General features: G+C 38.9%; 1 protein-coding gene and 1 long non-coding RNA gene across 2 annotated transcripts in view; one reads left to right on the forward strand and one right to left on the reverse strand.

The window, feature by feature from the left end:
• LOC134287595 (uncharacterized) overlaps positions 1-15,100 on the reverse strand; it is a 219,357-nt gene that overhangs the window by 72,933 nt on the left and 131,324 nt on the right. The gene's annotated exons all lie outside the window — the stretch shown is intronic.
• LOC109421541 (coiled-coil domain-containing protein 85C-A) overlaps positions 3,873-15,100 on the forward strand; it is a 123,975-nt gene continuing 112,747 nt past the window's right edge. The window contains exon 1 of the mRNA XM_062849681.1: positions 3,873-5,866. Coding sequence (XP_062705665.1) covers positions 4,880-5,866 — 987 coding nt within the window. The 5' untranslated portion in view covers positions 3,873-4,879. The remainder of the gene's footprint in view (positions 5,867-15,100) is intronic.

The raw sequence follows: 15,100 nt of genomic DNA on the forward strand, positions 1-15,100 counted from the left end.
TGTATCATACGCTGATTATAAATCGATGATCAAGTGATGTGTGGGCACGTTGTATTCGCGGCATTTCTGCAACATCTGACGGATGGCGAACATCTGATCCGTTGTAGCGCGTTCGCTCATGAATCCAGCCTGATATTGCCCCACGAACTCTCTTGCAATCGGTGATAGACGGCGGCATAAAATTTGAGAGAGTACCTTGGAAAAAAACCCTACAAATGCTCATTTTATTTTCCATGTCGGGTCCGACGTTTGGGAACTAGATAAGAAAGATAAAATGGAACATTACAAATGCACAAAACACAAACAAGCAACACATAACATCAATGGTGCCCAGATATCTAAATAGATAACGCAGTCCAATCCCAGGATATCGTGGTTTCATTATTATTCTTGGTCAATCTTGTGATCGTATTTTTTCAGGCTGGTTGCCTTTAGTTCGCAGCGATAGTTGCTTTCATAGCTTGTGTTTAGTTTAGGAGTTTCTAATCCTAAGGGGGCCTCCTGATTCTGGCAACAACACCAGACCGTCTACAATTTGATGTCCGTGTTAGGGTACGGCTTGCGTGTTATGTAGAATTTCCCCTAGATATTGTCAAAACATTATTTATGAGAACTCTTCCGGGATTTTTCAATGCTTTTCTTGGGGAATAGGTCTTGTTTTGGCATAACAATGCACTGTCCAATGGCAATGCACTCCCGGGTAGAGGAAACAATCTCAATAATAACACATTTTGATAGGGAAATCAAAAAGTGAAATTGTTTTGATTGACATAAAAGATGAAAGATCTAAAAATAATATCTAAACCTTACTCCTAGAACATCATCACCATATCATATTTAGTTCTTGTAAGATCTAACCAATAGCAGCGAGCTATTCGTTTGATTTTGAAATATCAAATTTTGATATTATTCTGATGTTCCAGGAACAGTTTAAGATACACTAAACCCCCCATTCACGCTCAAAACGGGGGGAGCCTAAATTGGGGCTACGTAAGTTGGGGGGAGCGCTGTATTTGGGAATAAGTGCGTAAATCGGTGGAGCATTATTTTTTTTTCATTTTCATAATTTGTTTGTGACGATCGAATATACTAAGTTCCGAACTTCTGATTAGTTAAAAAGTTGTTTAGTTACAATCAATAATTAAGCAGTTTTGCTAAGTTTAATAGATCCCAACCTACGGTCATGGTCCTAGAGATTTTCTCAAGAACCGAAGGTGTGAGGATTAAGTGAAAAGGTTTTTCGGATTGTGCATTTCAGGGAGTACTTATCATAATGTAGTTGTGTTGTAAGGATCAGTGGTTCCCAATTTGAGGTCTCAAGATACCGAAAGTGCTAGGAAGAAGTGCACATGTTTTATTTTTGATTGATCATCTCAAGGAGCAGTATCTTTAATTCAGATGTATTTTAAATATCAGTGGTTTCCTATCCATGGTCACAGGCCACGCAAAATTTTTAAAAACCATTTTTTTACGATGAAACGAAAATGTTTTGTTATGTCTAATCACGTCGCACGGAGCAATGATTACAATATATTTGTGTTGCAAAATTCAGTGGTTTCCAATCTCGGTTTACGGGCCACAAGAATTTCGCAAGAACCCCAAAAGTGCTAGGGGCTGTTCATTAATTACGCAAGAGTTTATGGGTGGAGAAGTGGGTTTGAAAAATCTTACGCTCCATACAAGAATATGGGTTCTCATACAATAAATCTTACAAGGGAGAGTGTGGTGTCAAAAAATCGCGAAAATCCCCTTATGTAAAACAATGGACAACCCCTAGGAATTCATTCAGACAGTCTAAAAGGCGTTTCAAGGGTTCTCGGAGGGTTTCAACAGAGGCTACAGGGCCTCAGGGGCGTTTCAGGGGTTTCTCTGGAGTTTCTTCGGTTCAGAGGGGATTCCAGGGGATTATAAGTGGGGTCCAGGTAGGGGGTACCAGGGAGATCCCAGGAGGTTTCATGGGCGTTTCAGGGAGATGTACCAAAATTTGGTGTACGTGATTTATAAACACACCCGTACTAAATTGATATACGTCAAATAGACCATCCTAGAACTTTCGATTTTTGAGGAATAATCATGGCTCGTTACCCCAGATTTGGAACCACTGAGCTTTGCAACACATCAATTTTATGCTGCTTGTGGTACATAATTTTAAAAACCATTTCCACTTTCTCATCGCACTTTAGATTCTTGGGAAATTTGCATAACTCGTGACCCCAGATTGGAAACCCCTGAGGTTTACAACGCCATTATTTGAAATAAGTACTTGGTGGAGCCTCGTAGCCGTGCGGTTAGGGTCACCAAGCTTCTAATCGCACCATGCTGTGGGGTGAGTGTTCGATTCCCGCTCCGGGCGATGAAAGTTTTCGTGAAAATAGTTTTTCTCCCTATCCACTGACTGGTGCATGATCCGTGTGTCCGTAAACTAGTGTTAAGTTTCGTTCAGTCTGTACAGTCTCTGGCTAAGGATGGTGTCCGTGTTTTTTTTACTCTTTGAGACGTAGAACCCTAAAATATTCACACTTTCTTCTAAGCCTTTTGGTTCTTGCGAAATCAGCATGGCCCGTGACCCCATATTGAGAACCACTGAGTTTGTTAGCGCCGCTTTATTGTAATAATTGCTTATTGAGACACAGAATTTGAAAACCATTTTCACTTTCTCATCCAGATTCCTGAGAAATTGGCATGGTCCGTGACTCTAGCTTGGGAACCACTGAGCTCGCAAGTTGCGAATCGCAACACTAATTACTTGTATTATGTGCTCCGTGAGATGCAGAATCTTAAAAACATTCACGCCTTTTTCTCGGACTTTCGGTTCTTGCGAAATCGACATGGTCCGTGACCCCAGTTTGAGAACCACTGAATATTGCAGTGCACTTTATTGTAATAATTGTTTCTCGAGACGCAAAATCTTAAAACTTCTTAAAACTTTCTAATCGCACTCTCGGTTCATGAGAAATTAGCATGACCCGTGGCCTCTGCTTGGGAACCACTGCTCTGCGCAACATCACTTTATTGTAATACATGTAATGTACATGCTCCTTGAGACGCAGAATATACAACTTTCGGATCTTGGGAAATTCATGATGCCCGTCACTGAAGATTGGGAACCACTGAGTTTTGCAACACTGCTAGCGGTAGTGCTCCTTGTGACGAACAATTTGAGCAACAACTTTAAATATTCATTATTACAAGTTAGTTGTTCCCGAATACCTAAAACCCCAATTTACGCTTAAGGAGTGTTATTTGGAAATTAGTGCGTAAATAGTGGGAGAATAAATTGAGTTTGGCGCAAATACAGTTAGCGTAAATTGGGGTTTTAGTGTATTATTTTCAGTACTTTTATCTCTTATATCCCGGGCTTATATGCATGCCAAGAATAAGTCTGTAACAACGACAATCCCGAAGCCGTCATCTGCTCTTCTTCAAAACGTGTGTCTCAGTTTTGGGTTTTTGATTCAGTGATTTCACTAATCGTCGTAGGATGCATTTCTCTCCAGCAAAAGCTATCTACTTAATCGAAGGCCTATTAAATCTTATTCAAGACTCGTCAATCAGCGATTCGAGTTCTCTCGACTGTTATGTAACCTATCCCGCACAAAGCAAATCCTCATCGCCACCACCATCGGTTGGTTGAATCCCAAATGTGCGATTCCTTCCTTGGTTCGGAACTGCTCGCTCATTCTCCCGTGAAAACATACCTCCCTCATCGCCGAAATGTATAGTGGGAAACGAAAGAAACGACGTAAGGAGCGGATCGTTGGTGTCGTCGTTTCGCTACATTCCGGTTCTCCTGTGGAGGATCCAGTCCGACAGCGATTTCGCGCATACTCCGCAACTCGCAACAACAACATCAACCGCAAAGCATATACCTATACCTGGTCTGGGGTTGGGAGGTCAAGGAAGCACGCGAGAGCGAACGTCGTCGGACGCGACGTTAAGCTTTCGTTAAGTTTCGAATTGTAACGAGCATGTTGTTTCTGACTTCTCCTTTTCTCATCTCGTTTCAGGTTCAAATTTTAGGACTTCCAACGACTTTTTTTGCGCGCGCGCTGTGAAGCGACCGGCTACCACTCGAGTGAGCGTGATTCGCCTTTGATCGCTCTCAACGAGGCTGCGTCTGGAACTGGATCTCCGTTCCAAGTCGCGGTGCTGCGGTGGGCTGAGTGAGACTTTGGTGGAAGACTTCAGTCAGTGCCTTCGTCGTGTTGGTCTGGGAAGGGCCGTCTCCACCGTCGTCGTCGTCGTCGTCGTCATCATTATTAACGTTGGCTGGCTGGCGCGTGGTGCCATTATGAATTCGATACCCCCTAGTCGCTAGTCCGGGGTCTTGAGAGTCGGCATAGATAATGAGTCATAATGATACATAGTGATAAAAAATTACTTTACCGAGAGTGAGTAACTTAATAGGAGCGGAAAATGCCGTAGAGTCTGTCTGGAGCCGAGTGAGTGAGTGAACCACACATAAAATTGCCAGGGAAAAAAGAAGATGATAGAATTGCTTTTCGGATAGGCGAAGGTTGCTGCTGATGATAAGAAAGCTATTTCTCGAGATTCTCGCCGCTCGTGGAATACGAAGAATGTGATGATCGAGAAGAAAAGAAGCGAAGTTTTACCAGAAGCAAACGAAAGAAGATGTGGTATTTCTACTATCTATCGGTTTAAGTGCCTCTCGAACGACCACATCGCAGCGCGAGTGAATGTAATGTATCTTGTCTGAAGTGTCCTCTTGCCGAAGTGAAATTCATATCTGGAGAAAAGAGGGAAGAAATATCTCTCTGTAAAAGTTAAGTAATTAACGTGCCGCGATACAAGAAAAGCCGTGCGACAACAACGTCGTCCAACACATTCCTCTCCAATCCCTCACAGCATTCCCGTAGTCATGTCAACAAATAGTAATAACCTGAAACTATCTGGAAATATTATCAGTCTCGCAGGCAACAAACAGTCCCAACTACAGAAATCCAAACTGAAGCAGCCACCGGCGGCAACTGTCACCTCAAACGGACACGCCAATTCGACGGTTGCAGGTCAGCCGACAGTGAACGGTGGAGCGAAACCAGTCCAAACTCAACCATCTCTGCAGAAACAAGTTTCTCAACCAATCCAAACGGCGGGATCGCAAATTCCGCCCCGATATCAACCACCTCCTCAGCCTCCGGGAGGTATCCTCAAACACATCGTTCATAACGGAGGCGCTCCACCGCTGGCCAGATCCTCCACAGTACCATCCATAGCCTACACTTCCGACCTTAACGGGGGATCTCATCATCACCTGAAATTTCCTCCCGAAATCCCCAAAACCACCGGGCTCTACATCCCCGAAAATCTCAAACATCAACTCATCCCTAGTCGGTTGGCCGTTCCGCGATCCCATCTGAGGTTCTCCAACCAACACCACCTCACCGCAACCAGCAACCACCCAAATCAACCACAACAACCGTCCCATCACCTTCCGCCACCTCACAACCGCCTCAGCTCGGAATCTTCCTCCGAGGATCAAGCGACAACCAGTTCCACCCGATCCCTGCAGCAACACCTGAACCCAAAACAGCAACCATCCCCACAACCCACCCAAAACCAACCTCAGCAGCCCCAGGGCCACATCCAGCAGACCACTGCGATCGTTCACCACCACCAACCTCCCAGTCAGCAGGCACCACCGATCCCAACAACAACCAACGGCATCAACAGCAACAACAACAACAATCAGCAACATCCAAACCAAAAGCAACAACAGCAACAACTACAACAGCAGCAGCAGGAGATGCTGAAGTTTGTCCGGAAAGCCGAATCGGAAACGTCGTCCACGCCGACCTCGTCCAGCGGGGGTCGGATATCGTCGATCGAGCAGAATCGACACTTTCAGGTGGGTGGTCGTTTTATTGTTATTTATTTTTCCTTTCCAATGTTACGTTTTCATTGATGCAGTGCCTGGCAGAAACATGGGATACATTCGATTTTTATGATCTTGGGAATTGGAAAAAAATGATTAAAGGGGAATCGGACTTAGACCCATTTTCTTTTCACGAAACTTATCGATATGTAGGCAGGGTTAACTCAAAGTGCTTAACGTTGGATTTTAGTTGTTACCAGCTCGAACTTTCAAGATATTTAAGGAAGTGCTTTTGAACGAATCTTCCAAATAAATCGTACAAAAAACTTAAGTGTACTTCCACAATAATTCATTTTTCACCATTATCTATTACTGACATAGCTGTGGCTCTTTGGCTGTGGCGTATTAAATGGTTGGAAAATTGAGAGATAAGTTGGCTAAATAAAACAATCGTAATATGCTTTAGCTACTGTAACTTTTTATTGAACGCTTTCGGTACTATGAAAAAAGATGCAAAGGATGTTTAGCGGAATTTCGGAATATTTCGCGAAAAAAATTCTAGGAAATTCTCATATAATCCCAGCCTAGGAAGAATTCCCAAAATAATCTGTGGATGAATTTCCGAAGAAATTCTTGAAGAAATCTCTGGGAAATCCTTTATCCTGAAGTTTTTTCTGGGACTCTCGAAAAAATTATATTCCGAATTCTGGTAGGAGTTCTTCACTAACTACGGAAGAAATTTGCTCCGAAATTATATAAAAGTTCTTCCTTAATCTCGGGAAAAAATCCCTCTGTTTTGCAACTCCAAGATTTGGGGAAAACCTATTTAAATTACGTAATACTCTCAATTCTGATCGAATTTCTCTGCAGAAGAGATTTTATTTAAAATTTCAATAGGAATGATACTTAAATATTGGAATAAATTCTCTCTGAAATCTAGTAGAAACTCCAAGAAGAAGTCTTCACCAAATATCGACCCATATTCTCGTAGAATAGGAGACAATCTGTGAAGTACTAGATTTGTAGTAATGAGCTGAATTTTTGTATGGCGAGAAGGTAAATTCTCCGTTTCTGCAAGGCAATCGTGCAAAAAGCTAGGGTGTTATGGATCCTTGCCTAATTTGATGCTGTTTGGGCAAAACATTGAAAAACTATGTTGTTGTTTTGTCCATTTCTTGTTTCTTCAACAGCACAGTTTTCTAAAGTTTTGCTCAAACAGCATCAAATAAGACAAGGAATCGTAATACCCACGCTTTTTATACCATTTCCTTGCAGAAACGGAGAATTCACCTTCTTACCATACAAAAATTCAGCTTATTACTTACTACAAATGTAGTACTACTCTGATTTTGTCCTATTGCTGAAGAAAACATCTCCATAATTCAGAAGAAGTACCCTCAGATTTCAGGAAAAAATGTTCTTCAAAATTTGGGAACAATTCGACAGAAATCGCGGAAAAATCACCTTCGCAATCTGTAGATATTTCTTCGGTTGTCAAAAACTAGCCTTAAAACTCACGAAAAAAAATAAACAAAAGTTTATTTTGATTGTGGGATGATCTAGGAAAAAATTTTCTTCTAATTTCAGCAGAAATACACTCAGATTTCAGGGAAACATTTTCTTCGAAGTTCCAGAAGAGTTCTCTATCAATTGCGACTAAATTCCGATTAGAGTTTTCTCAAAATTTCGTTTAAATTTGTCTACGAATTCCGTAAGGAATTTCTCACCAGTTTCAGGAATAGAGTAATAGGAGTTTTATCAGAACTTTTCTTCGAATTCTAGGAAGAATTCTCTCGCATCGCTAAACGAAAGTGCACATTGCAGCTTTCACCATTTAGAATTCTGGCTGAAATTCTCTCAGAATTCTGAAAGAAATTTGTGTCAATTTAGCTCCTCAATTACGGTAATATTGTGCCAATTTATGTCTTCAAATTATGGCAGGAAATCGTTTCAATTTCTGAAAAAAAAATCCAAATTCGGTCAGAAGTTTTCACCAATAATTTTGGAAGTAACTATCTCAAAATTTTACAAGGAACTTTTTCCGCATTTTGTCATGTTCTTTTGCTTTATTCTAGGAACCATTATTTCCGCATTTGAGCAAAATGTGTTAACAGGAATGAACGATTGATAGCATGCACTATACAGCTTTGTCAAAAAAAGTACAGCAGAACCCGCGAAGCTTCATCCGCTGTCTGTGTGCGCAACACATTACTTCCGGGATTCCTCGAGAAGCTCTTTTTCAGATTTTTCCCCATTGCTTTGGTATAGATCATGTTCCTGGGGGTCTTGTGTTTGCTTTATGGATACTACTGTCTGAAATCTACACAATTCATTCCGAAACCCTCCGTATTCTCCGAGGGATTACAAAACTCAATTTTTCTTGGGAATTTCCTACAGAAGTGCCCCCCAGGAATCGCTCCAGGAGTTCCTTGCGAAGTAGCTCGAATCGTTCTTCCAGGATTATTTTCTTTGATTAGTTCTGGGATTCCTTCAAATCGGAATTTCTTTAAGGTTTCTCTAGCAAAAACTCCTTCTGTGGGTCAACATTTCCGTAGAGAGAACTCCTCCGGAAATTTATCCACGAATTCCTTGAGAAATTCCTTTAATAACCCTTCCGGGAATAATTCCATAAATGCTTCACGGAATTCCTCCGGAAATTCTTCCGGGAATTGATCCAGAAATTCTCTGGGAATTGATCCAGAAATTCACTGAGAATTCCTCAAGAAATTCTTCTAGACACTCCTCTAGAAATTCGTCCAGTTCTTCCTCAAGAAATTGCAGCAGGACTTCTTCCTGAAATTCTTACTGGATTAAATCCAGAAACTTCTCCGTAAACTCATTATGAAATCCCTCCAAGTAATCTTTTGAGAATTCCTCGAGAAAATCCTTTAAGAATTTCTCCAGAATATTTTATTCCAGATATGATTATTTTTTTTTGTATAACAAATTAAAACAGTTGTTTCATAAGCAACTCGAGGATCGAAAATACGCCAGCAATCGCTATCAAATTTCTCCAGAAATACCTCAAACAATTCGTATGGGAATTCCTCTCAAATTTGTCAGTGAATTCCTCCAGAAATTCCTTCGTGAAGTCCTCCACATATTTGTTCGGGAATTCTTCTAGAAATTCTAGGAATTCTTTTGAAAATTCCTCCAGGAATTCTTTTGGAAATTCCTCCAGGAATTCTTTTGGAAATTCCTCCAGAAATTCTCCAGGGAATTCCTCCAAAAATTCTTCTGGAATTCTTCCTTCCTAGAGAATTTCACTGGAAAATTATCCAGAAATTGATTGAAGAATTGTTAAATAAATTCCTCTGGAAACTATTCCGAGAAATCTTCAAGAAATAACTTCGGGAATTCCTCCTGAAAAACAATACCTCCACAAGTTTCTCCGGGAAATCCACCAGAAATTCCATCGTGAATTCCTCTTAATTTCCTCCGGAATTCCTCTAGAATTTCCTTCAGCATTTTCATCGGAAATATCTCTAGAAATTATTTTATGAATTTATCTTGAAATGCCTACGGGAATTCATCAAGAAATTGCTCCGGGAATTCCTCCAGAAGATCCCCCAAAAATTCCTCAAGAAACTCCCCCGTGAGGTTCTCCAGAAACTCCTCCGGGCATACCTACAATAGCTCCTCCGGGATATCTTCCAGAAATTACTCCAGGAATTCCTCCAAAAGTTCTTTTTCTGAGAATTGCTCCAGAAACTCCTTCGGAAGTTCTTCCAGGAATTCTTCAGGGAATTTTTCGGAAATCATCCAACAATTTTGCTCGGGAATTCGATAAGAATTTTTTTTAGGCAATTTCTCCAGAAATTCCTCTGGGAGCTCCTCCAAAAGTTCTTCCAAAATTTCTCTGCGAATCCTTCGAGATTCACTCGGTAATTCACTTTAAAATTCTTTCGGAAATTTCTCCACAAATTCTTCCGCAAACTCCTCAATAAAATCCTCCAGGAATACTTCCAAAATTCTCTAGAATTTTTTGAAGAAATCCCTCCGCACATTCATCCACAAATTCTTCCAGGAATTTAGCCAGAAATTATTTCGGAAATTCTTCCAAAAAAACATTCGGAAGTTTCTCTAGAAATCCCTACGGGAATTCATCCAGAAAGTCTGCAGGAAATTCCTCCAGATATTCTTCCGAGAATGCATCTAGATATTCCTCCGGAAATTCTCGAGAATACAGATAATTTTTCGAGAAATCTCCAGAAAAATTTCCTCAGAGAAATCTCAAGAAATTCCCTTAGGGATCACTCACGACGTTTCCCTAGAAAATCCGTAAGGAATTCCTACATAGATTACTCAAGGAATTTGCTCAGAGAATCCTCAAGGAGTTTCTTCAATAGATCATCAAGAAATTTTCTTAGATAATTTTCAGAGAATTCCATTGGGGATTAGTGATGAAATTTCGGCAGAGATCCCCAAGAAATTTATTCAAACAATCCTTAATAAATTTCCGCAGAACATCCTCAAGAAATTGCTTCAGGGATTACTCAAGAAATTTCCGCAGTGCACAATGGTCCACGAAACAGATTTACGAGGAAAGATGCATACAGCGTCTTCAAATGATTTTTTAGACAAATATGGTAGTAAGGCCCTCTTTCCAAAGTACATGAAAATTAGGGTGGACCAAATTTTCAAAGAAATTGGAAACCAATCTTTTTATTTGCAAGAATAACTATAGACATTCTTCGGATAAGTTGTAGATCTATCAATTTTGAACAAGTTTGCTGAAGACAGTTTGTATGTAGCTTTAAAATTGACCAATCTAGAGATACTTCAGGCCAAACATGTCTAAAGGTCCTATCAGCAGAAGAGAGCCTCTCTTTGGTTTCCCTCTCTTTTGTTAATATCTCAGCTGTTTATTTGCATTATGATTGTCTTCTTGCATTGAACGATGGTCAAAACAATCGTCTTTTGTTTTATACTGCAAAAATAGTTGAAAAGTGTACCATTGCAATGCAATAATTGATAGAGAAAGTGATTAAAGAGAGCCTTTCAAATTCAGATAGGCCACGGTGTGTTTATAGAGCAACTTTAAAACAAAAAAATAAGTAAGTCTGAAATTCTGCCCAGTGATACTTTGGGCCATTCCCTTTGCTGGGTCGGTTGAAAACATCCATCGGGGGGTCTAGAACAAAAAATTTTTTTTTGAAGGTTTTTCATGCAAAAACTGTTAAAAGCGCATATTGTAAATTATTGCATCTCCTACAAATAGTCACTACTTTTTAGTCTTTGAAGATAGAACCATACAATTTTTAGGCATTTCGAAGTAGTATGCGTAGATGACTGTGTGAAAATTTCATTGAAATATGTTGAATAGTTTTCAAGTAATAGTAAAACTATCAATCGTATTCTAAAATACTAAGCTTAGTAGCAAACGATCAACAAAATATCTATATTTTTTTATACAATAATACATGAAAAATATTTTATTCTAAACACCTTGAGTCATTATGATGGCGGTACTGTGAAAACTTGTTTTTCAAATGATGAACAGATACATAGTCAAATACATGAAAGGAAAACACACACTGTCATTATGTAGCTTTCACTAAAGTATTAATTATTTATTTCAAGAACGTGGTTTTGCGTATACATGTTCACAAGTACAAGTATGCCTCTATTACGAATCCTATAATAAACACAATTATCATGATTGCTGAGCATGTCGGCCTTCCCTAAAGAAAATATACCAAAATGTTATTTGGTAAGCCAAGAAAAGCACTCGAGGATTGGGAAACATCTCTGTTTCGAAGAAAAAGTATAGAAACTAAATTATTTTGGAATTAATGTTCACAAGCTCAAAATTAAATAGTATTTCACCTTAGTCAATGAATAAAAACAAGTTAACTCTGTTAAAGACCTCATAATAACATTGAAGTTGTGGGTATGAGTCCACATTAAACCAAGACAGGACACAATAACGAGAACTGAAATCAAAACAGAATTCAGTTGGGCAATATTCGATCAAGGGCAACTTTACGGTACTAAACATAGTTTCCGGATTATTCCACGATATTTGACATAGCTGTTGGACCTAAACTTAGGTTTATCTTTAAATTTAATAGCAATATGATGCTTATTACTTATGCCACCATTTATTAACAAATAACTGATAATAAGTTCTGAAAGAAGAGTTAAAAGAACGGAGTACTTATTGAAAATGTTTCTACATTAGGCATGAAAATTAGGCTGTTCAGCATAAAGCCAAGGAAAAACAATTTTATAACAATGGTTTAAATAGTCTTATCGATTTGCATATGATGTCTCAAAAATATTTTCTGTGGTTTCCTCCAAGCATGAGGAAGAGTGACTGATCATTGTTAGGGCGTCGTTGACTAGTAGAATATTTTCAACATAAATCTATATCTTTCGAAAAAATAACAAACAGTTTTTTTGTAATCCAAATTATTGCGCCACGCTCTCGTAAAGCCTTTCGCTTGCAATCTGATACTTAGATAAGACCTGAATCATTTAAAAAAAAATGGAAAAATGAACATGTATACGCAAAACCGCGTTCTTGAGATAAATAATTAATACTTTAGTCAAAAGCTACATAATGGCAATGTGTGTGTTTTCCTTTCATGTATTTGACTATGTAATTGTTCATTATTTCACAGTACATACCGCCATCATAATGACTCAAGGTCCTTAGAATTAAATTTTTTTTATGTATTATTATATAAAAATATAGATATTTTGTTGGACTTTTGCTACTAAGCTAAGTATTTTAAAATGCGTTTGATAGTATTGCTATTATTTGAAAACCATTCAACATATTTCCATGAAATTTTCACACAGTCATCTACGCATACTACTTCGAAACGCCTGAAAATTTTTTGATTCTATCTTCAAAGACAAAAAAGTTGTGACTATTTGTACGAGATACAATAATTTATAATATGCGCTTTTAACTGTTTTTGCATGAAAAACCTTCAATAAAAATTTTTGTTCTAGACCCCCCGATGGATGTTTTCAACCGACCCAGAAAATTGAAGGGAATGGCCCAAAGTATCACTGGGCAAAATTTCAGACTTACTTATTTTTTTATTACAAAGTTGTTCTACACAACACACCGTGATAGGACCTATTGAAATGTTTGGCCTGATTTTTGTGATTTAGCTTAGGGTGGTTCAAGAAAAACCGGTTTTCTGGAGTTAACTTTTACAGTTTCGATTTTTCATCAAAGTCGCCCAAGGAACACTTGTAGAGCATTTGAAGACGCTTCGTTTCGTGCGCTGAGATGGTCGTTATCTCTTTTGGTTCAAAAGTTACAGTTTTTTTTTTCTTAAATTTAATTATGTCATCGAGCAACCGACTCATGTCCCGTAACCGGTCGTTTGAGAACGTCGCGATCCGTTGGAAGCTTTCCGCTCACCACGCGATCTCTTCGACACAGTCGTCGATGAGAGGTGTGTGGACTTTCAACACATTACAAACAATGCACTCTCGCCTAGGCTTCACATATACAATAGATGAGTAGTGTGGATGTACATCTAATCCATCCGATAGGGGTGCAGTTTGTGAAAAAATAACCTCAGAATTTCTTGAACTTGAATTCATGTTAGTCACTACGTCTTCGAATCTTCTCGTAGCGTAGCGGCAACGCGCCTGTCTAGTGAGTAGGAGTCGTGAGTTCAAGTCTCATCAAGAGGACGAGTAACTTTTTCGCAAATCTCACCTCAATTTGTCCATTTCATACTCACGCCAGTATTTGTAAAGTCTAGCTTTTGGAATTAAGTAAAACTTCCATTTGGCGGTTAAGCCGCAAAAGTCGATAATTAATTAATTTAACTATGAAGAGATAAAAAATACGTATAGAATTTCTGGAAGAACCACTGACGAAATTCCTTGAGGAATTTTAGACAAAATTCGTGAATTTATGAAGAAATTAAAACTTTCATGACGGCATTCCTGAATAAACTCTTAACGGAATATAATAAAAAATTTCTGCTGGAATCTTTGACAAAATTTTTGAAGAAATTTTTGAATTTCCTGAAAGAAGCCCAGGAGTCATTCTTGACAATACCTTGGATTAAATTCCACCGGATTCCTTTGAGTAGTTCTTGAAAATATCCACGAAGCCGTTTCTGAACGATTGGAGAACTCTCCACGGAACTTCTGAAGATGTTTTCAAAGAACACCGGGCTGTTGATTGATCATCTGAAGGAGTTTCTTACAAAATCCCTGGAGGAATTCATAGATGACATTCCAGATGGAATCGTTTGGGAAAATCTGGACTGCATTCGTGGGAAATTTTTTGAGGGAATCCGTGAAATAGATTAACGTCTGTGGTTAAATTACTTACGGAGTTCCAGGTGAAATTTTATAATGAATCCCAGAATTCCTAGAGAAATGTAACGGGGATTTTCGGCTTCCAGTCTTTACATAGTCGTGAACGGATTTACGTTCTAAGGACTGTTCATTAAAGAAATTGGACACCTGTTTTTCAATAGAAAATATGTATTTTCGAACAAATTCAAAGGTTTATGTTTTATAAATGACAATCAACATACATGTGGCCAAATTCACGTGAGTTTGAACATTTGCTTCGCTTTTCGGAAGAACGCTCGGACTTTCCTCTTGATACCTCCCATTAGATTCTGCACAACTTTCTCTGTAATTTTTCGTTGTGCCGCAGACCAATTTTTTTTGAAGCAATCAACAGAACTTGCTTCTATTCCATCTTTCTTGAGATGCCACTTAATTATTGTCCAGTATCTTTCCACAGGACGCTGTTCAGAGTAGTTTTGTGGATTTTGCCATTTTTCGACAAAATCGACTTTTTCCGTCTTGAGCATCTCTAGTGTAGAAGAAGCGTAATAAGCGGATGACAGATCCGCCTAAAACAAAAGAGGATCCGTATGTATCTACATGGGTACAAGTCGTTTTTTGATGCATTCCTTTCTGTTATTTTCACCGTTGATTGTTCCCGTTGTGAAATACGAAGAACTCTTTAAGCCACATGAACAATTGGCTTGCCACACCAAAAAAATTTTTCCCAAATTTATCAGTTCTGATGTACCCTAGGGTAGAAGCTTCAGTTTTGGCCAGTCCGGAGTTTTGGCCATAGTGCGGTATTGAGCCTGTTGCGATCTAAATCGGCGTAAATTTATTTTTTACTAGAAGATCCTAATACAATATGATGATTACAGCTATGAAAACCACACATTTTGATTAAAAACTGGAATAAAAAAATATATTTCCTTAAAAAATCTGCTTCCATATATCTATTTTGGCCAGGGTGCTTCTAATTTGGCC

Source organism: Aedes albopictus, chromosome 2 (genome assembly GCF_035046485.1).
Source record: "Aedes albopictus strain Foshan chromosome 2, AalbF5, whole genome shotgun sequence".
NCBI lineage: Eukaryota > Metazoa > Arthropoda > Insecta > Diptera > Culicidae > Aedes > Aedes albopictus.